The 23,497-nt window shown below is 36.9% G+C and overlaps 1 protein-coding gene across 1 annotated transcript in view; it reads right to left on the bottom strand.

Annotated features, from left to right (window-relative positions):
- Positions 1-23,497, bottom strand: part of ADGRG7 (adhesion G protein-coupled receptor G7) — a gene marked incomplete at both ends in the record, with an annotated part of 61,811 nt that overhangs the window by 26,232 nt on the left and 12,082 nt on the right. The window contains 6 exons of the mRNA XM_080696502.1: positions 4,984-5,085; positions 5,168-5,298; positions 9,526-9,626; positions 10,955-11,104; positions 14,509-14,621; positions 22,448-22,552. Of these exons, the coding sequence (XP_080552628.1) occupies positions 4,984-5,085; positions 5,168-5,298; positions 9,526-9,626; positions 10,955-11,104; positions 14,509-14,621; positions 22,448-22,552 (702 nt within the window). The remainder of the gene's footprint in view (positions 1-4,983; positions 5,086-5,167; positions 5,299-9,525; positions 9,627-10,954; positions 11,105-14,508; positions 14,622-22,447; positions 22,553-23,497) is intronic.

The raw sequence follows: 23,497 nt of genomic DNA, 5'->3' as shown, positions 1-23,497 counted from the left end.
GTTATTTTTTCTTTCTATTTTTCCCAAGTTATTTTCATGTATAACCCATGGCTGGCAATATTTTGCCACATTGATTTTTTTTTTTGAGATTCAATTTCCTTATTTTCTACCTGGGTCCAAAAATGTCTACCTAATCCATCTCAAGAAGATATTGTGAGGATCGCATGTATAAAATAAATATCTGCTTTCTATTCAGTTAGACAGAGCAAGCAAAGGCAGGCTGGTAGCCCCAGCTGTGTTGACCAGCAGAACAGGCTAGTAGCCACAGCCTATATTGCTTTCCCAGAACACTGACAGACAAGGGATAAGAAACAGCAAAGGGATAGTTGGCCTAGAGAAGCACCCCGTGAAGATAGGCTCCTGTCCACGGGGACTGAGCAGGGACCGGTGTGTTAAGGCAAGGAGCAAGTAGATGTCTCAGTGGAGTTTTAGAGTGGATATTCTTCCCCATCACTATGTTATGATAATCAGGGTCTTATCCCAATTTTGGGAGGCTACTGAAACATTTCCTCTGGACATGGGGAAAAGCTGTCAACTGTTCTTCAAAGATGTTGAAAGATCATAGCTGAGGTGGGGTGGAGGTTGCACCAGACCTGGCCATGGCCAAAATCAAATCGAACCAGCTGAGGAAGCTGCCTGACCCTTTCACAGCTGTTAGCCATAGGCAAAATAACAGAAGAAACAACAGCAAGCTTACATTTTAACTCAACAGTTGCATGAATTCTGCTGCCTTCCACAAGTGACATGTGGGTAACAGTGGCTGAAAGACCAGCCTGCCCAGCCTGCCCAGCCTTGTGGTTTCCAAGGGGGCTCAGCAAGGCCCCCAGGTGTGCTCCCCTGTCTGCTGGTCATTCTAGCCTCTTCCCGAGGAGAGAGGCATGGGTTTCTGCCTTTTCTCATGATAAATTCATCTCACTAAATTATTCTTCCTGGATGAGAAATGGCAAAGTTAGGCCAAAAGGGGTTGTTCCTATTCTTTAAATAAAAGAATGATAAGCTTGGTGTAAAATTAAAATACACAAAATTATGTAAGTTTTTTAAATGGGAGTGCTTGCTCACCTCTATCCTTAATTCTATAGTATTTTGGTCATCTATTAGAAAATCATCGTTTTCATGAATACTGAGACTTACGAGAATAAGTTACATTTACTATAAAAAATTCCACATTTTCACACATTTCTTCTTCATGTCTTCATCTCTCCCATCCCCTCCAGGATCAAGTTTGTCAGAAGCTTGTTCATTTTGTTAGTTTTTTCATAGGCTCAATTTTTTCATTTTGTTGACTAAGTATAGCATTTTAATGTCTATTTTATTCATTTCTACACTTAGGCTTATCAATTCCTTCATTGTAGTTTTATGTTTATTATATTTCAACCTTCTTATTTGAATGCTTTGATTTTTATAATTTCTTTTCTTTTTCTTTCTTTCTTTTTTTTTTCTTTTTGCGGGTCTGGGGATGGAACCCAGGGACATTTGACCTCTGAGCTACACCATCTGCCCTATTTTTTATTCTTTAGTTTGAAATTGGGTCTCACTAAATTGCAGAGGGCCTCACTTAAGTAGCTGAGGCTGTCTATAAACCGCTATCCTCTAGTCTCAGCCTCCCAGAAACTGGGATTACAGCGTGCGCCACCACGCCCAGCTAATTTATTTTATTTTCTCATCTTTTTACTAAAGTTTTCCTCTAAGTGTCTCTTTGTCTAAATATCATAGGTCTTATTATTTGGTATTCTCACTGCCATTAATTTTTCAGTAATTTGTAATCTGTACTTTCCTAAGAACGACTTTTTTTTTTTTTTTTTTTTTTTTTTGGTGGTGGTACTGAGGATGGAACTCTTCTGCCTCCGGGCTACACTCCCAGACCTATTTTATATTTTTATTTGGAAAGAGGGTCTCTTAAGCCCGCGAGTTTGTGTTGAATCTGCGGATCCTCCTGTTTCTGCCTCCCAAGCGCAGGGATTACAAGCATGTCCCACCACGCCCGGCTAAGAACGTTTTAAAATTTCTGATTGGATTAAAAATTTGGCATTCTTCTAATGAATATTTCTAGTTTTATTGCACTGTGCTCAGAATTATGCCTTATATAACTATTATTTCACAAACTATTTAAGCTTTGCTTTGTAGCTTAATAAATGTTCAGTTTTTGTAGTACATAGACATTTAAAAAGAATTTTGTTATCTATTTTCTGCCAACAAATAAAATTAAAAAGACCTATAAAATAAAAAAATTAAAACCTAAAATTAAAAAGAAGTATATGTACAATTTTATATTAATGTTAAGATTATTAGTTACTTCTATCTATTTGATCTTCAGGTTTTAGAATAGTTGCAGTAAAATTTCTTCTTATGATAGTGTTTTGGTCAATTCACCCTATATTTTTAAATAATTTTTATTTATATATTTTAATGTCTTTTTAGGGAAACAATTAAAATACAGATATTTTTATAAATTAATACTTTTAATCAATATATAATATGCTCAGGAGGTTGGGGACATGTTCAAAGGACACAAATTTTTAGTTAGAAAGGAGGAATAAGTTAAGAAATTTATTGTACAATATATTAAAATAGTTAATAATATATTTTAGAATAATAATATTTTCTAGAAAAATGCTGAGAGTAAATATAAAGTGTTCTTACCACAAAATTATAGCTATGTGAGGATACACATATGTTAATCAGTTGTATTTAGCTTTTCTATAATATATATATGTACTTCAAAAGATTGTGTTGTACACGATAAATATATACAACTTTAACTGTGACTTTATTTTAAATATTTCTTCCAGTTCAGTCCAGACCTCTGTCTCTATATAATATTTTAACATATTCAACTACATTTCTTATTTATATAGAATAAAAAATTAGATACCTAGCTTTTATCAAATGTAAAAATAAGGTACACTAAAGTCCCAAATATGAATACAAACACTAAAACGATTCAGGAGGAAATAGGAAATTATCATGGGACTTTAGGAAAGAAAAGGATAAAAGACACCTATAATGTCAGTACTTGGGAGGCTGAGACAGAAGGATCGCAGGTTCAAAGCCAGGCTCAGAAATTTAGGGAGTCCCTCAGCAACTTAAGAAGACCCTGGTTTTTTTTTTGGTTTTTTTTTTTTTTTTTTCGGGTCTGGGGATGGAACCCAGGGGCATTTGACCTCTGCCCTACACACCCTGCCCTATTTTTTATTATTTATTTTGAAACTGGGTCTCACTGAGTTGCAGAGGGCCTCACTAAGTAGCTGAGGCTGTCCACGAACTGCGATCCTCCAGGTCTCAGCCTCCCAAATGCTGGGATTACAAGCGTGCACCACCACGCCCGGCGGAAGACCCTGTTTTAAAATTAAAAAATATATATAGCTCTGGGGGTTTAGCTCAGAGGCAGAATGTCCATGGTATCAATCTCCAGTACCAAAAAAATACAACAAAAATGATACTGGGATGGGGATGTACATTGGTGGTAGAATGCATGCCTAGCATGCGCAAGGCCCTGGGTTCAATGTACCAATTTTAGAAGAAAAGACTGACTGATGTAAATTAAAATTTCTATATAGCAAACATTAAAAAAAATGAAGAAATGCTAGCTACAGACTGGAGAGAAGGTACTTACTCATATAACTAACAAAGAATTAGTATCCAGAAGCCATAAAGAATTTCTAGGAACCAATGAGAAAAAAGACAGAAAATAATTAAACAGAGAGCCAATTAGAGTATTTGAATAGACAAGTTATAGAATAGGCACTCATGGTGGTGTACACTTGTAATCCCAGTACTTGGGAGGCTGAGACTGGAGAATTGCAGGTTCAAAGTCAGCATCAGCAACTTAGTGAGTCTCTCAGCAACTTAGCGAGACCCTGTTTCCAAATAAAAAATAAAATAGAGATAGGGGTATAGCCCAGAAGTAGGCTGCCCCTGGGTTCAAACCCCAGTAACACACACACACACACACACACACACACACACACACACACACACACACACGGCATTCTGAATGCTTAACAAATACATAGAAAGATGTTGTTCAAGTCAAGAGAAAGAAAATCTAACAAAATACTACATTAAATTTCCAAACTGTAAAAAGAAAATAACACTATCTGTTTCATCAGACAGGCAAGAGCTCATAAACTTGATACCATACTACATGAATAAGCCTCAAAAAAAAAAAAAAGATGTCAGGTTTCAAGAAGCAAGTTCTATACAGTATGATACCACTTTTGTAAATATTTACTACATTCCAAGCAATAGGATATTTTGCTTATGGATCTGTAAATATGCAGCAAAAGTTTAAGACAACCACAAAAATTATATGCACCAACTTCAGAAAGATGTAATTTCTGGGAAGGAGGGAGAGACATTCCATTTTTTTATATGGGAAGAAAATAAAAGCAAGTGTGTGTGTGTGTGTGTGTGTGTGTGTGTGTGTGTGTGTGTGTGTTATTTGTTTTCTTAGACTTTGAAGATTACAACCTTCTCAAGTTACCCACAGGAATTACTGAAGAGCCACACACAAAATGATAAATAGGGAGCCCAGAGAGGGCAACATAGAGAAATAACCTAAACTTGATACTACTAAATGACAGCTGTGTCAATTACGTAAACTCTTTCAAGGATAGGTTTTCAGGATTATCTGGGCCTGTGAATGTTATGCCACCCATAAATATGGGCAGAGCTTGTAACTATTTTTCAACTGTATAAATACAAAACAAAATCAAAACCACTTTAGCAAGACTTTTGTAGGGATAGAGATTTGTGTGCATGGACTGAGCATTTTGATTCTGTGAACTGTGACTCTCCAAAGGCCTTTCGAATTTTTAAAAAATCATCTCTGTGACCTAAAATAAGAAAAATGAGATTACTATAGTAGAACCCAAACCAAAATATTAGCTGTGAAACTAAGTAGTCATTATTTCTCCCTCAGTGGGTTATTAATTCCATGAATCTGAGCATGCTGTTAAAAATGTAACAGAATTTGAGACTTACTTGTATTGAGCAAGATCTGAAGTTCAGTCTTTTCATCTGGGTCAAGTCTGTCTACATTTGTAACTATACTCGTTGGACTAGAAACTAAAGACTCACTTGTTCCTAGGAGAAGAAAAGAAGTAGGATTTTATAGTAAATCATTATACATGATTGACAGCAGGTGGCTTTTTGTTTTACAGCTCACCTTTCTGCACAGAGAAGCGAACATATGTAGTCCCCACTTCTTCTAGATTAACTGACTGTATTGCTACATTAGGTTCCACAACTGATTCACTGCCCAAAAACAAGGAATAATCCTCCATTTGCTCAATAAGCCTGCATAGAATGAAACAGAACAACTTAATATTCTAGAGATTCTTGCCACAAATTCAGAGATAATGTGTCGTCTCCCACGTCACAATAGAAAAGCATGAGCACAGAACTCACCTGGTCACAATGTCATTGACAGCCACTGAAAAATGATTGTTTCTCTTCACTAGTCTTATAATTATTATTTATACTTTTTTAAATGAAATTTTGGCAGACTTTCCCCATTGACTGTACCTTGGACACAGATCCTGGAAGGCTAGAATTTAAGCATGACAGACTTATAGTCTTTGATTGTGGTACTCTTCACATAGAAAGATGGTGCTATCACCCAGCCTTGGCTAGGTGGGCACTTCTAGTTGTTTCTGTGGTGGTGAGAATTGACTTCCACTTACTTATCTCCCTCTTCTCACCCAAGCCCCTCAGTGTCTTAAGAATCTCTTATGAGTTGTTGGCTTCTGAGGTGACAGTTTCAGATGGAATCATGAAAGAGCAGAGCTCTGAGCAATATGCCCAGGCTATGAGCAAAACACTGCAGGTTTTCACAATGTTCTTTTCTACTTTGGCCAAGTCCAGAGATGACTAGTTGGAGTAAGAGAAACTGTCGATTGGGTATTCTCCAGAGAAAATTCATGAAGGCCTTTTCCTTTTCTTGTAGCCTATAAAAATATTTGTACTATTTCTGAGGTTAAAAAAATAAAACCTACCCAAGATAATCAGTTTAGTTTTCCCTGAAATGAAAGGATTCATCAAAATGTCATTTTTCATATTCCAGACCTATTTCTGCCACTATTTCTTCCTCCAAATAAGATTAAGAAAAAATAAAAATAATTAAGGGCTGCTTTATAAAGATAATGAAATCATCATCCTTATGGAAATATTTCTTTGTTTCTCTGTTTCATATGTTTTGCATTCATAACACCATTTTGTGTGGTTTTAGCAATTCACACTATGTATTTTCTACTCCATGAATAACAATCATACCTCAGAGCTACTTTCAACAGAACGAATGAATACCCAACAAAACTCCAAACTCCAATCTGTTAAGAACAGAACAGTATCTGTTGCGTTTCCACTAAGAAATAGTGTAAAGCCTTTGGGGTGCCAGGAAGAGCACCTCAGGCATCCACAGGCTAAGGGGGGAAGTGTGCTAGATATATCAGTGTGTTTACAATCTTCAAAAACACTTTTAAAGGGTTGCAATATGCACAGCTACTTCTTAGGCCATATTTCCCCACATGTTTTTTCTTTCAGCTTGTTACCTCCCATCTTTAGCCTAATCAGTTAGGCTTAAGATGGCTCCAGAATAGCCAATCCAATCAAGAAATTGTTTTATTAGGAAAGTCATATGTCATTATTATATTTATGTAATTTTTATGGTACTGGGGGTTGAACTCAGGGGCATTCTACCTCTGAACTACACCCCAGTCCTCTTTTATTCTTTATTTTGACACAGAGTCTCACTAAGTTACGGAGTGCCTCACTGAGTAGCTGAGACTGGCCGTGAACCTGTCTCACTCAGCCTCCCAAGTATTAGTTAATTATATCGTTTTAAGGTCAAATGAAAATGAAAAAGAAAAGGCTAATTCTTCTTGATGAAAATAAGGGAAGATCTACAGATGCCTCCTTTGAAATTTCAACACTGCCTTGGACACAGCTATCTCCCTGCTCTAGGGTTCAAGGGCCCTACTATGCTACAACCCCGCCCTTGGGTTTCCTTGAGATCTCATATGTCTCTTTACAAGAAATCTCTTTGGTCAAGATAACTTCAGTTATCAAAACACCAATTTCATTCTTTCCAGAGCTAGAAAGATATGGCCCCCAATTCATATGAAATTACAAAAGACCCAGAAAAACCCAAGAAATTCTAAGCAATAAGAACCACACTAAAGGCATCATAATATCTGATTTTAAATTATACTTCAGAACTATAATAATAAAAACAGCATGGTGCTTGCACAAAAATAGACACATTAGTCAATGTAATAGAATAGAAAATACAGAGAAAAATTCTGAATATTTCTGATCTGCGGTTAAAAATATCTCCTATAGAGAACCCGTAAATATAGAGGGCTTGACTGTATTGTCCTGAGGAGAGCTGAAAGACTGATAACCTGATTTGGGACTAGAGGCAACACTAAAAGACTTGTGAATGAAAGAAGGATCAGAGTCCATAAGACATTATGCAAAAGATCACATGGCAGAGGATGAGTTGGTATGCCATGACCATAAATATATGGACTAAAAACTCAGATTGAGAACAAGAAGGGAGAGAGGGAGAAAGGAGGGCTGGTTATACCATTATATACTTCAGTGTGTTGTATATTTAAAATTTTTATTTATTTTAAATAAAAATTAAGTTTTTATTTAATTTTTTATTTCATCTACATATTAATTCAGTAAAATTTATAATTGTTTAGTTAGGAAAGCATTCCCATCTGCATCATGACCTGTGATACTCTCTGCAGAATCTCATTTCTCTCTCCTCTGCCTTCTCCCCAAATACATCCAGTCCTTCCCTACCACTCTAGCAAGATTCTGCCACCTTGTGGTACCTTTAGCTCTGAAGAGCAGGACCTCTCTCTGACTCTCACCACCTTTTTTACTGAACATGAACTTTGGACCCCATGCTCACTTCCTTCTCCTACTTCAAGAAATATGATAGGTATTCACATTCCCAGTGAGAAGGGCCCAGGCGCCTATTGAATCTCAGGTTATGAAATAGACCACTAAACCTATTTGTACAAGCTCTACCATTATCTTTCACAAGAATAATCTTTTTTTTTTTTTTTGCTTTTTGAATAATGTTTTTATTTAATTACTTTTTTAGGTATTAAGGATGGAACCCAGGGGCACTGTATCTCGGAGTGACACCCCCAGCCCTATTTTTTATTCTTTTTATTTTGGGGGAGGATAACTTAATCCACAGAAACTTATTATCTCACAGTTCTTCCAAAAGTTTTACATTTTCAGTGCCTATGGTTTTTAATAATTTTAGTTGATTTTTTAAATTTTGTTTTTATGTAAATCATATTGAAAATGGCATACAATCAGACAGTGCTTGGTGCCCTCTCTCCCTCTTCCCCTATCTCACTCTCCCAACAATGAGTGTCCAGGTTGACCATGCTACATTCACACTTATACACCTATTTGAATGTAGCTCCTCCATTAATTAACCTCAGCCTTCTACTCTCCTACTCTTCCCTTCTAGCTTTTGAATGCTCTGTTTCAAGCTTTTTCTACTTTGATGGCTCAACACTAAATAGATGCTGATTGTAAGCATTAGGGACCTGAGAACTACATATAGAAATGTCCTCTAGGGAATAATGGGTTATGCAAGCAGCATTAATGCTGATTGTTCAAAATATTAAAAGACTTGAAACAATCCAAATGTCCAGCAGAGCAAATAATTGGTTAGATAAAACTTCACTCATATAGTGTAGTAATCTGAAATTACAGTGCATATGTGTAGATATTTATATCTTTAAATGTTTATCAATATAACAATTATAAATGTGACACACAAACACAACAAACATACCTGGGAGATATATATGTTAATAAAGATAGGATAATTTTTAAAATTTGCTTATCAATATATTTACTTATTTTTCTACAATGAGTATGCACAGTTAAATGTAAAAGGGGGTTTTAAAGAGAGTGAACCCCAGTAAGGGCTTCTATGAATAAAGTAATGGATTTTAGCACAAATATACAACCAAAAGTAATACATAAGTACCAAGAAGAAAGAAAGGAAGTCGAGTTGGAATCTTCTTTTTTCTCAATGTAGCTCTGGGAAAGCTAAAGAAAGCTTAATCAAAATACACACCAGGGTCCTGAGAAGAGAGAGCTTCATGTGGGCTTGGCTCTGGCAGTGTGTTCTGCAAAGTTGGTTGTTCTCTGGAGGCTTTGCTTTGAGAACGAAGTGAGAGGACCATGAGGTTTCCCCTTGACCATAATAACCTAAAGGCTAGGGAAACAAATTCTTCTCAAGCCCATCCCAGTTATTCTCTTATCTCCCAGGCTATGACAACTCCTGGAACCAGGAGGTGACAAATACCACTATACGTAGTAATGAGATCAAGCGGAAAGCCAAGGATTCTGCCTGCATTTCAGATGAACCTGTGATTTACTGCATCAATGAGAGAAATAGACATCTCTATTAATGCTCTAACCTACAAAGGTAAAAGGCACTTTCTCAAGTTTTTTTTTTTTTTAAATTGAAAGTGTGCTTACGTAACAAGGGCATTATCATTATCAGTAGCAGCAGATTCTTGAAAAAGGACTTTTTTGGCATCCAGAAGTTGACTCACTGTGGTTACAGCAACTTTTTTTGCCTGGGAAGGAGAAGGAACTGATCATCAGAGAAGACACAAATCATGCATTACCATCACTATGATGAATCATCACAGTACCAAATGGGATCATTAGACAATCCAAAGGGCAAGTTTTGTGTGCTTTTTAATTAAAGATTTATTTTTTGATCTACATAATATAAAAGAGAAACTTAAGACAAGGAAAAGTAAAAATATTTAATTAAGGTAATGAATAAGGAGCTTTAAGCCTCTGAATTTGCCTCACAACAAGATCTTTAACAAGCCTCAATGTTATATTTACTTCTACAATGAATAACAGTAACCACAGGCCTTACCAAAAAGCCCTTTTATTAACCAGAAAATACACCAAAAGCTATGTACATGTATATTTGTATCACAGTGAACCTCACTATGATGTGTAATTGGAATGCACTAACAACAACAAAAAAGAAAGAAAGAAAAAAAAAAAGAATTTTTTGGGAAAAAAAATCTCGTCTCATCCCATCCCCAAAACATAAAAGCAAATGCTTGGATACAAAAGCGGGAACAAAATGGGAACAACAACGGGCTCTGACTATTAAGACATTACAGCCCATAATACTTATTTTAACTTAGTTATAGAAGTATTTGACTTAATAAAATTATATGTGGTTTTCTTACAATCAAACACAGGTGAAAATGGGCATGGTGGCACATGCCTATAATTCCAGCACTTGGGCCGCTGAGATAGGAGGATTGCAGGTTCACAGTGAGCCTCAACAATTTAATAAGTCCCTCAGCAACTTAGTGAGACTCTGTTTCAAAGTAAAAATAAATAAATAAATAAAATAGGGCTAAGGGTATTGCTCAGAGGTAAAGCATCCCTGGGTTTAATCTTCAATACCACAAGCTCTATGAATTGGTAAGTGTTGAGTAGATAGACTTCTTGTTTTCAGGTATTAGAGTTTAATAGGTTATGATATCATAAATGTAAAATAGGCTTAAAGTTTTCAGAAAGCCAAGAACAAAATGCAAATACACTTAGCACAAAAGGATGAGAGTTTAAGATAGAATGTTCCAGCATGAATTCTTTGGAACCCACTCACTTGAAGTAAAAGAGTAATATTGAGGTCAAATGCAGTTGATAAACACAAATTAATAAAGCAAGAGGCTTGTTAATTCCAAAATTTTCTGAAAGATTTAACATAATAATAATCATGTGACTATCCCAAAATAGGATAGTCTACAAAATGGCTTTAATTACCCTAAACCATGCCCAAATCATATCATGGGATTAGGAGTAGGATTTGGGGTATTTTTCTTTCTTCCTTTTTTCTCCCTCCCTCAATTTTTAAAGTCTTGAGTTTTACCTCAGCATCAGCATTTCTGGATTTGTTGAAGATCTGTCCAAGCACTTTAGTAGCAGAAGTGATGTTATCAGCAGTCAATGTACTGGCATTGGATGTTAAAATTTGAACTTCAATAGAAATACTCCTAGATTCAGTTGTGATATTTTCTATCTGTTTAAAAATTAAAAAGAAATGCTCACTCACTGCAAGCAACTGTAAGTGAAGAAGCTGAAATTTATCTAAGCTTCAATCTCTTGCGGATCACATCCACCCAGTTCTTCATATTTACTTCTTTCCTTGTGTAAAGGACACATTACATGCAGACTGCTGTTTGTCTCAGACTGGTATCTTTCTATAATGGGCTGCTGTAGAGAGATCATAGCTACTAAAGTATATGCAAGGACCAAGGTGGTTCACTAATAGTTACAAAGTCAATAGGGAGATAAGAACAAAAACCGAGAGTAAGTGATCAGATATTTATACAGCAATTTTATTTTTATTATTTTTATAGAAAACTCCCCAAATTTTATTTATTTTTTAAATTGCCTTATTTTTTATTTTTGTTGGTGCATTATAGTCATACATTTTAGGGTACAAGATGGTAGAGGCATACATGCAAACATCACTCATTTATCTATTCCCCAGTTCTCACCCCATTCCTTCTCCCTTCCTTCCTTCTCATGTTTGGCTTAGTGATTGTCTTTGATATGTTTCTGAATGTACATTAGAGAATTTCTCTTTTTCACCCCTATCCCCCTCAGGTAGGTTGCCTTATTTGCTCATCTATAGTTTCTCCTTCTTCATCTAGAGTTCCTTCTATTACCCATTTTCTTCCTAGCTTCTGTATATTAGGGAGAGCATCTGATTTCTTACCTTTTGTGACTGACTAAACTCACTTAGTATAATGTTTTCCAGTTCAACATATAGAGCAATTTTATAGTAGCAATAATAAAATAAATAAATAACAAATAATTTCAAAATAGGCTTTGCGTCTTGTGTATCTTTACTTTCTTAGCAATTCATTTTTATTGTATTATGCAAATGTTTCTTCCGTAAATCTGGGTTGAAATTTTTTTTTTTTTTTGGTGGTACTGGGGTTCCTGGAAGCCCTTCTACCTCCGGGCTACACTCACAGAACTATTTTATATTTTTATTTGGAAACAGGGTCTCTTAAGCCAGTGCGGCTGGCTTTGAACCTGTGCGATCCTCCTATCTCCGCCTCCCAAGCGCGGAGATTACAAGCGTTTGCCACTACGCCCAGCTGGGTTGAAATTTTTTAAACTGGCTTTTTGGTACAGATATTTTGGGAAGCACTGGCCTAGACAATCTCTCCAGTTTGGTACCTCTACGTTTTGGGTACCAAACTGGCACCAGGACTCTGTGTTCTGAGGCTAAAACATGCTAATCCATATTGTCATTAGGGTGTCAATCTGGCAGGAAGCTTAGTTTTTCACTAGATGGCAGCATAATTTCAAAATTAAAACCAGTGTTACAGGCTATCCATTCAAGGAAAGGTCAGAAACAACAATCAGTAGACAGAAACAGGTAAGTTGTCTCCTTTGATAGCTAGGCCCCCCCCCCCCCCCCCCGCTATGGGCTCTGCACTTTGCTAGATGTTTGATAGGCATTATCATATGTAAAAGAGAAACAACATTGTGAGTTGAGCACACTCATCCCACTTAAAAGCTTAGAGAATGCCAGGATCACGGGTACATGAATGTAACCCCAGTACATGGGAAGGCTGAAACACAAGGATCATAGGTTCAAGGTCAGTCTCAGCAACTTAGACTCTGTTTCAAAATTTAAAAAAGAGCCAGGGGTTTATCTCAGAGGTAGAATACCCCAGAGTTAAAAAGTCTTCAGTAAGATAGATGATAGATAGATAGATAAATAGATAGATAATGAAGGCTCAGAGAGGATAAGGAGCTAGCCCAAAGTCCACATAGCTTGTAAGTGACAGAGCTGAGTCAAATGCTGGCTTGTCAGATAACAGAATTTGCAGTTCTTCTTCAAATCTGTGTGATTGGCAGCCACCTATACATCCCAACTTGTTTCTGCACCCACGCCCACCCACTCCTTGAGTACCTGTGGTTAGGGAATCAGTACAGTACAGTGTAGTTTTTTTTGTTTTGTTTTGTTTTTTTGCGGGTCTGGGGATGGAACCCATGGGCATTCAACCTCCAAGCTACACCCCCTGCCCTATTTTTTATTCTTTATTTTTGAAACCGGGTCTCACTGAGTTGCAGAGGTCTAAGTAGCTTAGGCTGTCCGCGAACTGTGACCCTCCGGTCTCAACCTCCCGAATGCTTGAATGCACAAGCGTGCGCCACCACGCCCGGCGTACAGTGTAGATTTAAAGTCAAGAGCAGCTCTCATTTTTGGCTGTAGTCACCAGGCAAAACATTTCACCTCTCATAGCCACATTTCTTCAACCACAAAACAGGCATATTAATACTTATCTATGGTGTTAAAATGATTAAATATATATTAAGAACTATTAGCATGTGCAAAATGTTCAGCACCATGAAGACAGTCCTGAACTTACCATGGTTTTGACAAGATGTTTTTAGTTTAGATTGGTGAGAAAATAATGTAGTCAATAGAAATTGTACTTTGGATTTTGAATTTTGATCTTTATCCGAGTTAGTGATATGCAATACACTAATTTTGAGAGGCTGGGCAGTGGTAGCAAATCATAGCTTCCAGCCAGCCATATAAAAATGAGGATAAATAGCTCATAACTCTACAGTGCAGTGTGGTGCTGAGCCATGATGGTGTTGGGTAGGTTAGATGTGTTGCAATTTAAATTTACAATTTTTTAAACTTACAATGAGGTCATCAGGATATAACCCTATAATAAGTCCAGAAGCATCTGTATTTGGCATGCAAAAAGTGCTGTTCACCTAGCAAGAACTATTAGCTATAACTAATAGTTATAATAATAACTGTAATATAGGAACAACATTTGCCTCACAGAAGTTTGAGAGGATTAAATAAGAGATATGTAACATGCCTGGCACATAAAAATATCTGCATAAAGGTACATTTACTCTTCCTTTCCTTGCTTGGCCCTTGGTTATCCTTTGCATGTATATGCATTTACCTACATCATTAGTATAAAATAATTCATTCTGCATAAAATAATCTAGTCAGATGTCCTCATTTCTTCTGCTCATGGGTACAGCTCTGTGATCAGCATCAGGTTTGGAGTTTCATGTTTGAAAGGGCCTTTGGTCAGTTTTTTCCCATCCATTCTGATCCAGTAAGTCACCAAAACATCCTTCCTTTGGTCTCAAATACCTGGCTTCTGTTTTCAGTCAAAACTTCGCTAGTTTATAAAGGTAATGTCATTTAAAATGTACTATAGATTATCATTTGCTAACATGTCCAATTAGCCTTTTCACGAACAGATGTTAACTTTAAATAAATTAATTAAAAAATTAATTTCAGTTACTACTTTGTTATTTATAAGAATTTTTAAAGTATTGACTTGACTATGAGATATCTGAAGCACAAAGAGTTTGCCCAGAGTCAGACCTCTTTAAGTTCCCCATCAAATGGGCCATATGGCATACCTGATTTTCCAGGGTTTGCAGATTTTCATCGCAACGTCCTCTTGTGACATTTTGTAATTGAATCTCCCCATATATAGTAATATTGCACATCCGGATTGCTCTTGGATTTCCAGCTTAAAGAAAAAGAAGGCAGAGTCTGCAAAGGTAGCCACAATAACCACAATGACCATGTATATATGGTCCATCACAGTGTGATTCTTCTGTTCCTCCCATCAAAAAGTAGAGTCTCTTCCTCCATTTCCAGAATCTGGACTAACCTGTGACTTTGGTCAACAGAATATGGTAGAAATGTGTGAGTTCTAGAGTCTAGGCTTCAAGAAGCTTTGAAGTTTCAGCCTTTGTCCTCTTAGAATGCTGTCCTGAGACTATCATGTAAGAAAGCAGGTCTAATGCACCAGTGGGTCTGCAATGTAGAGCAGAACAGAGGTGCTCTATCTAGGGCCAGGGCATAAGACATGTGAGTGAGGTTATTTTGGACTCCCTAGCCCAGCCTAGCTGCCACAGTCAATCCTCTGAACAGTGAATATAAACCATTATTTTCTTAGGCCAACAGTGCCCATAGCTAATACTTCAAATGCTGCTATTGATAGAATTGTAATTAAAGGGACAGCTAATCAAAAGGTGAATTTTCCCTCAGTATCTGTGTTATCAGGTTCTGATGTTGTGGGATTGTGGGCATTCATTGCTCCATTGTTATTCCTCTTTCCCATGGTTTCGGAAGTTTGTGCCTTCTCTGGGTTCTTCCCTTAACATGCACACAAGTAAACATAAATAAAATAAGTATGAAATTCTCCTCAGGGTCACTACTGACAGCAAATCTATTAAACATTTTTGTAAATTATCTAAAGTTGGCTGTATTCTTGATTTATCCAGTTCTGTAGGAAATAGGGGGTTACCTGCAGGATGTTGAGAAGAAAGTAAATGAAAATAAAAGAAAGGAAAAACATTTAGGGAAAATTATATGACAGAATAGAATCTAGCTATCAGGAAAGGGATTTGTGAATTTATAAAGGCTAGTCTCAGAAGATTGGTACTATGTCACATTTAAATAAAATAAGTCATCAACATTCTAGATATTATCAGGAAACATTAGAATTAGAAAATATTATTTGCCCTTTACTCTTGGAATGCCTGTATGCAAATAAGGTTGTCACGTTTAAGAAAGGCATGATGAAGCTAGACAATATTCCAAGATGGATAACTAAAATGACCAAAGAGATAAAAGATTACTAAATACAAAGAGACCTAACTAATTGCCACTCCACATGGGGAAAATGTCATCTGACAGTCTATAATCTAGACTAATTTTGAAAACTGAGCAAACTATGTAACTCAAAAAACAAATGTCACCTAGCAGCACCAGGCTCCAGAGAGGAGGGGGACTCAAAACAGAGCTCAGGATCTGACAGGAGGTACGCCGGCCTCACGGCCGAGGACGCCGCAGCAGCACCTTACTGCCGGGGGCAGCAGCGAATTCACCAGACGGCTTCAGACCAATGCACTCAACAACCCACCAGGCTCCAGAGAGGAGGGGAGGACAGCGAGCTGAGTACACCCTGCAGGGACTCAGAGCAGAGCTCAAAACCAGAGAAGAAATACTCCAACCTCATGGCCGAGGTTCTGACAGCGGTACCATATTGACAGCAGCAGCAGCAGTGAATTCACTGAGTCCACTACAGCTCCATCAGCGCACTCAACAAACGTGAGTCAAATTGCGGCCCCTAGAGGAGAAATCCCAGTACTGCACTCCCAGGGACTTCTGCAGATAGTTTTCCTGGGTCAGAGATATTTGCAGTCCAACCCAGTGGGGGAATGATGGTGGCAGAGATATCATACCATAGTCACAACTCCCTGCGGGAGAACGCCAAGCCTGGCACCCACCCCCATGGTCTCAAGCAGCCTCCATTGACTCCCTGGGTCTGAAACTTTGTGATACAACCCAGTAAAGGAGTAGTGGTGACAGATACCACAGACTCAAGATCCAGAGCACCCTAAGTGAAGTTGTAGTGACCCAGGAAAGAACCCAGAGCAGGCACAAACTTCCGAAACCATGGGAAAGAGGAATAACAATGGAGCAATGAATGCCCACAATCCCACAACATCAGAACCTGATAACACAGAAATTCAGAGATCTCTAGAAGATCAAATCATGAAAATAACTGTAGAAATAATAGAGGATTTTCTAAAAGAATTCAGAGAGAGTAAAAAAGAGATAAAGGATGCAATCATTGAAATAAAGGCCTCAATTCAAAGTATAAACAACAGATTAGACCACATGGAGAATAGAATCTTGCTTCTAGAAGATGATCACTCCAAAAATGAATGCATAGTTTCTAATTTAGAAAAAAAAATCCGACAGCAGGAAACTGATATTGAAGAAATATGGGTCCATTTTAAGAGAGCTAACCTAAGAATAATTGGATCAGAAGAGGGAAAAGAAGGTGAACCAAAGGGATCAATAATCTCTTCAAGGAAGTAATAGCAGAAAATTTTCCAAACACAGAGTAAGAGGTCAATACACAGGACCAGGAAACTTATAGAACTCCCTTTAGACATGATCAGAGAAGAGGATCCCCACACCACATAATTTTCAAAATGACTAATGTGGAAGCCAAGGAGAGAATCTTAAAGGCAACAAAAACAAAAGGCCAAGTGACTTTCAGAGGCAAACTATTAGAATCACTCCAGACTTCCCAAACCAAGTTATGAAAGCCAGAAGGGCATGGAGTAACATATTCCAAACTCTGAAAGAAAACAACTTCCAGCCAAAAAATTCCTACCCAGCACAACTATCTATCAAATTAGATGGGGAAATAAGAAGCTTCCATGACAAACAGAAACTGAAGGAATTTATGTCTTCAAAACCAGCGCTATAGAAAATACTCAAGGAGATTAACTGCAAAGAAGAAATAGGTAATACATGCCAGAAGCAAAGAAACAAGATTTCCCATACAGCAGACAACTAAGCAAAGAAGTATAAACAGTATCTCAAACAGAAATAAAATCTTAAGATGTTAGGAATTAAAAATTATCTCTCTATAATCACACTGAATGTAAACGGCCTGAACTCCCCAATAAAAAGACATAAAGTGGCAAAATGGATTAAAAACCAGAATCCATCCATCTGCTGCTTAGAAGAAACACACCTTACAAGTAAAGATAGGAACAAACTCAAGGTAAAGGGCTGGAGCAAGGTAATCCATGCTAATGGAACTCGAAGACAAGCAGGAGTAGCAACTATGATATCAGACAAGTTAGACTTCAAACCCAAACTTATTAGAAGAGACAAAGGTCATATTTTACTGGTAAAAGGAATAATCCAGCAAGAGGAAATAACAATAATCAACATCTATGCCCCAAACATAGGTACAGCTACTTTCATAAATCAAACTCTTTGTGACATGAAGTCACACATAAATCCCAACACAATAATACTGGGAGACTTCAACATACCTCTCACAACACTAAACCGATCTTTCAGACAAAGGGTCAGTAAAGATGCCTCAGAACTAAAGAACACCATTAGCCAAATGGATCTGTTGGACACATATAGTATATTTCAACCAACTACAGCAGAGTTTACATTTTTCTCAGCTGCTCATGGAACCTTCTCCAAAATAGATCACATCCTAGGACACAAAATGAGCACAAGCAAATTATTTATTTATTTATTTATTTATTTATTTATTTATTGGTGGTACTGGGGTTCCTGGAAGCCCTTCTACCTCCGGGCTACACTCCCAGAATTATTTTTACATTTTTATTTGGAAACAGGGTCTCCTAAGCCAGCGTGCGTGGCTGGCTTCAAACCTGCGCGATCCTCCTGTCTCTGCCTCCCAAGCGCGGGGATTACAAGCGTGCACCACCACGCCCGGCTGAGCAAAAGCAAATTTAAAAAATGTTACATACTTCCCTGTGTCATTTCAGACCATAATGGAATGAAACTAGAAATCAACTATAAGAAGACCCAGAAAAACAACATAAACATGTGGAGACTGAACACCACACTTCTGAATGAAGAATGGATCATAGAAGATATGAGATGAAGTCAAGAAATTTCTAGAAACAAATGAAAATAAAATAAAGATACAATATATCAAAACCTCTGGGACACTTTGGTTTTTTGGGGTTTTTTTTGTTTGTTTGTTTGTTTTTTGGTGGTACTGGGGTTCCTGGAAGCCCTTCTACCTCTGGGCTACACTCCCAGACCTATTTTTACATTTTTATTTGGAAACAGGGTCTCCTAAGCCAGCACGCGTGGCTGGCTTCAAACCTGCGCGATCCTCCTGTCTCTGCCTCTCAAGTGCGGGGATTACAACCGTGCGTGCGCCACCACACCCGGCCTCTGGGACACTTTGAAGGCAGTATTAAGAGGAAAATTTATAGCACTGAGTGCTCACATAAGAAAAACATAAAATCTTCAAATAAATAACTTAATGACACACCTCAAAGCCCTTGAAAAGCAGGAACAGTTGAACCCCAAAGCCAGCAGAAGACAGGAAATTATTAAAATTAGAGCAGAAATTAACGAAATAGAGAATAAAAAAAAATACAGAAAATCAACAAAACCAAAAACTGGTTTCTTGAAAAAATTAACAAGATAGATAAACCACTAGCCAACCTAACTAAAAAAAAAGAATCAACCCAAATTATGAAGATAAGGGATGAAAAAGGAGACATTACTACTGACAGTGTAGAAATCCAGAGGATTATCAGAGACTACTTTGAAAAACTATACACCAACAAAATGGAAAATCTGGAGGAAACTGACAACTTCCTAGATAAATACAATCTTCCTAAACTGAGTCAAGAAGATATAGAACACTTAAACCAACCAATAACAAAGAGATTGAAACAGCAATAAAGAGCTTACCATCAAAGAAAAGCCCAGGACCAGATGGTTTCCCAAGTGAATTCTATAAAACCTTTATAGAAGAGCTAACTGCAATACTACTCAAACTATTTCACAAAATAGAAAAAAAAGGACTCTGCCAAATACATTCTATGAAGCCAACAACACACTAATACTCAAACTGAATAAAGACAGTTTAAGGAAGGAAAACTACAAGCCTATATCTCTGATGAACTTGGATGCAAAACTATTAAACAAATTACTAGCAACACACATTCAAAACAACATCAAGAAAATCATACACCATGACCAGGTAGGGTTCATCCCAGGGATGCAAGGCTGGTTCAATATACGAAAATCAATTCATGTAATTCATCATATAAACAGAATCAAAGGCAAAAATCACATGATCATTTCAATAGATGCTGAAAAAGCATTTGATTAAATTCAACATCCATTTATGATAAAAAAAATCACTGCAGATAATTGGAATAGAAGGAACATATCTCAACATTATTAAGGCAATCTACAATAAGCCCACTGCCAACATCATATTAAATGGGGAAAAACTTCAATAATTCCCCCTAAAAACCGGAACGAGACAAGGATGTCCATTATCACCACTTCTCTTCAATATAGTACTAGAGACTCTAGCCAGAGCAATAAGGCAAGAAAAGGAAATCAAAGGTGTACAAATAGGAAAAGAAGAACTCAAACTTTCACTATTTGCAGATGACATGATACTATATTTAGAAAACCCAACAAACTCAACCAAAAGGCTTATAGAACTGATCAACAAATTCAGCAAAGTATCTGGATACAAAATCAATCTTAAAAAATCAGAAGCTTTCCTGTACAACAACCATAAATCCACTGAGAAAGAAATTCAGAAAATGCTTCCACTCAGGATCTCCCACAAAAAATTAAAATATTTAGGAATAAATTTGACCAAGGAGGTAAAAGATCTCTACAAAGAAAATTATAAAACACTAAAAAAGGAATAGAAGATGGAAGGATCTTCCATGTTCATGGATTGGCAGAATAAATATCATTAAAATGGCCATTCTTCCAAAAGTGATCTACAGATTTAACGCAATGCCCATTAAACTACCATGATCATTTCTCACAGACATAGAAAAATCAGTTCTTAAATTTATCTGGAATAACAAAAAGCTCAGAATAGCCAAGGTAGTTCTCAGCAACAAAAACCATGCTGGAGGAATCACAATACCTGACTTTAAACTATACTACAAAGCCATTGTAAAAAAAAAAAAAAAAAAAAAAAAAAAAAAAACCAGCATGGTACTGGAAAAAAAAAAAAAAAACAACAGATACATAAACCAATGGAGTAGAATAGAAGACCCAGAAACAAGTCCACACAATTTCAGCCAATTGATTTTTGACAAAGGGGCCAAAAACATACACTGGAAAAAAGACAATCTCTTCAACAAATGGTGTTGTCAAAACTGGTTAACCATATGCAGAAAGTTGGAAATTAATCCCACTTTCTCACCCTGCACAAAAGTCAACTCAAGATGGATCAAAGACTTGGAAATCAAACCAGAGACCTTGAAGCTCCTTGAAGAGGGCATAGGTCCCACACTGCAACACATAGGCACAGATAAACACTTTCTCAAGAAGACCCCAAAGGCACAACAAATTAAAAGGTATCAATACATGGGATTGCATGAAACTGAAGAGCTTCTGTCAAGAACCTCAATCAAGAGCCAACAAAATGGGAGAAGATTCTTGTCACCTACCCCTCCGATAGAGGACTAATATCTAGAATATACAGAGAACTCAAGAAACTCAACACTAAGAAAACAAAGCATCCAATAACAAAATGGGCAAGTGAACTAAATAGACACTTCACAAAAGAAGAAATTCAAATGGCCAATAAATGCATGAAAAAATGCTCAACATCACTGGCAATCAGAGAGATGCAAATCAAAACTACCCTGAGATTTCACCTAACTCCAACTAGAATGGCAATCATTCAAAACACAAACAACAATAGATGCTGGTGAGGATGTGGAGAAGTGGGAACTCTAAGACATTGTTGCTGGGATTGCAAATTAGTACAACCACTTTGGAAGACAGTATGGAGAATCCTCAGAAGAATGGGAACAAATCTACCATTTGATTCAGCAATACCACTTCTGGGTATCTACCCAAAAGAAAAGAAACCAAACTACCAAACTAATGCATGTGTATCTATGTTCATAGCTGCACAATCCACCATAGCCAAACTATCGAACCAGCCAAGATGTCTATCAACAGATGAATGGATTACAAAACTGTGGGATATGTACACAATGGAATTTTACTCAGCCATCAAAAAAACCCCTCAATTACATCATTTTCAGGGAAATGGATGGAACTGGAGGACATTATGCTAAGTGAGATTAGTTAGGCACAAAAAATAAGAAATCAGATGCTTTCCCTAATATGTGAGAGTTAGGGAGAAATGGGTCATAGGAGAAATTCTAGATGAAAAAGGAAATCCTATGGGGGAGCAAACAAGACAAGCTAAAGGAGGAGAAAGGAGGGGTGAAGAGGAAAATCTCTAAAACACACAATGTACATAAACATATCGAAGTCAACCACTAAGCCGAGCAAGGGAGGGAGGGACAGGGAAGGAATGGGGTGGGAATTGGGTAGGGGTTAAATCAGTGATGTGTACATGTCTGTACACACATGTTTTTTACCCCAATATGATATATGAATATAATAAAAATATATAAAATTATATAAAATTAAATATATTAAAATTTTAAAAAAGAAATTTAAAAAAAATGTCCACTTGATCAAAGTGTAGGAGACAGAGTAAGCTTGAAAAACAGGCCAATTAATTAAGTATGAAGAGGATTCACAAGCAACTGATCCATATTAAGTATTTTAGGAAAATTACAATTATGTAAAGTACTACCATAAACTTTGAATATTGACATCATAAAAAAGAAACCAAGCCCATCCCTGATATTACTTCCAGGAGCCTAACACTAGTTTGGCAAATGATTGGTGTGACTCAGCATAGCAACTCTTATTCCTCACAAGAGGAGATTTTTTTTTTTGAAAAACACATACCATTTAGAGTGTCCTCACCACATGTTTGCAAAGAAGTTCCATATCTACCCACTGGAATTCTTGGAAAAGTAAGATCCATATAGGTACTATTTTCACAGAAATTAGCTGTAATGAAAAGGAAAAAAAGTCACTATAAAGTACACATTTCTTTCAAATTTGAGCCTAGATAAAAGTCAAAGTTCATAACCTATGTAATGTGATTTGACAGATAATAGAAAGTTTATAGAACCCACTGGCCTGGCAGGAATTCCTATGCTTTTCTGTCTGGCTAAGTTATTGCCATTAGAATAACAAGTCTGTTAGATAAGAGGTTCCAGTTAAAATGTGAAAAACATATAAAGGAGTATAAGTGAGATGTGAGCACTGACACATCATCAAGGATAGTGTGTAACACATGAGTTAGGATCTTAAAAATAAAAATACATAGCCTACGGTGGCAGAGGATGCCATAACAGTGAGGGTCAAAGTGTCCAAAATCATGTGTGTGGGATGTACCGACTGGTAGAAATATAGGAAGTTATAAGAGTGGCTTTGTAGGACTCTAAGTTTTCAAGAAGGCAGCATTAAGTGGAAAGTGTTGGGAAACACTTTAGATTAACAAATTGCCTGGAACTTGAATTGTGAGAGACCACTCATTGAAGTCAAGCTACTAAGTTATTAATTTTCTAAAGAAAAAAGAAGAAAATATAGAACTTTATATAAGTATATAAATAGTAGAGAGGGATTTCAATTTTAGAAAAGTTTAATATATTAAAAAGATGACATTTCAAATAGGATAATACGGCATATCATCAATTGTAAGGACTTGAGGGAAGCATATCTGTTAGACACCACAGCCAGAAGGGACCAAAGCTGTGAGTTTACAGAGAAACCTGACAGGAAATAGACAATTTGTATTAATTAAACAGTTAAATAATCCTAAAAGATAACCTGGCTTTGTCTATTAAAATTTTTTTTGTGTGTGTGGTACTGGGGGTGGAACCCAGGGGCCTTCTACCTCCAGATTATACCCCAGACCTATTTTTTAAATATTTTATTTGGAAACTGGGT

This window comes from Muscardinus avellanarius, assembly GCF_963383645.1.
Source record: "Muscardinus avellanarius genome assembly, chromosome: 5".
NCBI classification, from domain to species: Eukaryota; Metazoa; Chordata; class Mammalia; order Rodentia; family Gliridae; genus Muscardinus; species Muscardinus avellanarius.
Note: the sequence above shows the minus strand (reverse complement) of the source record. Positions and strands in the feature narration are given on the sequence as shown.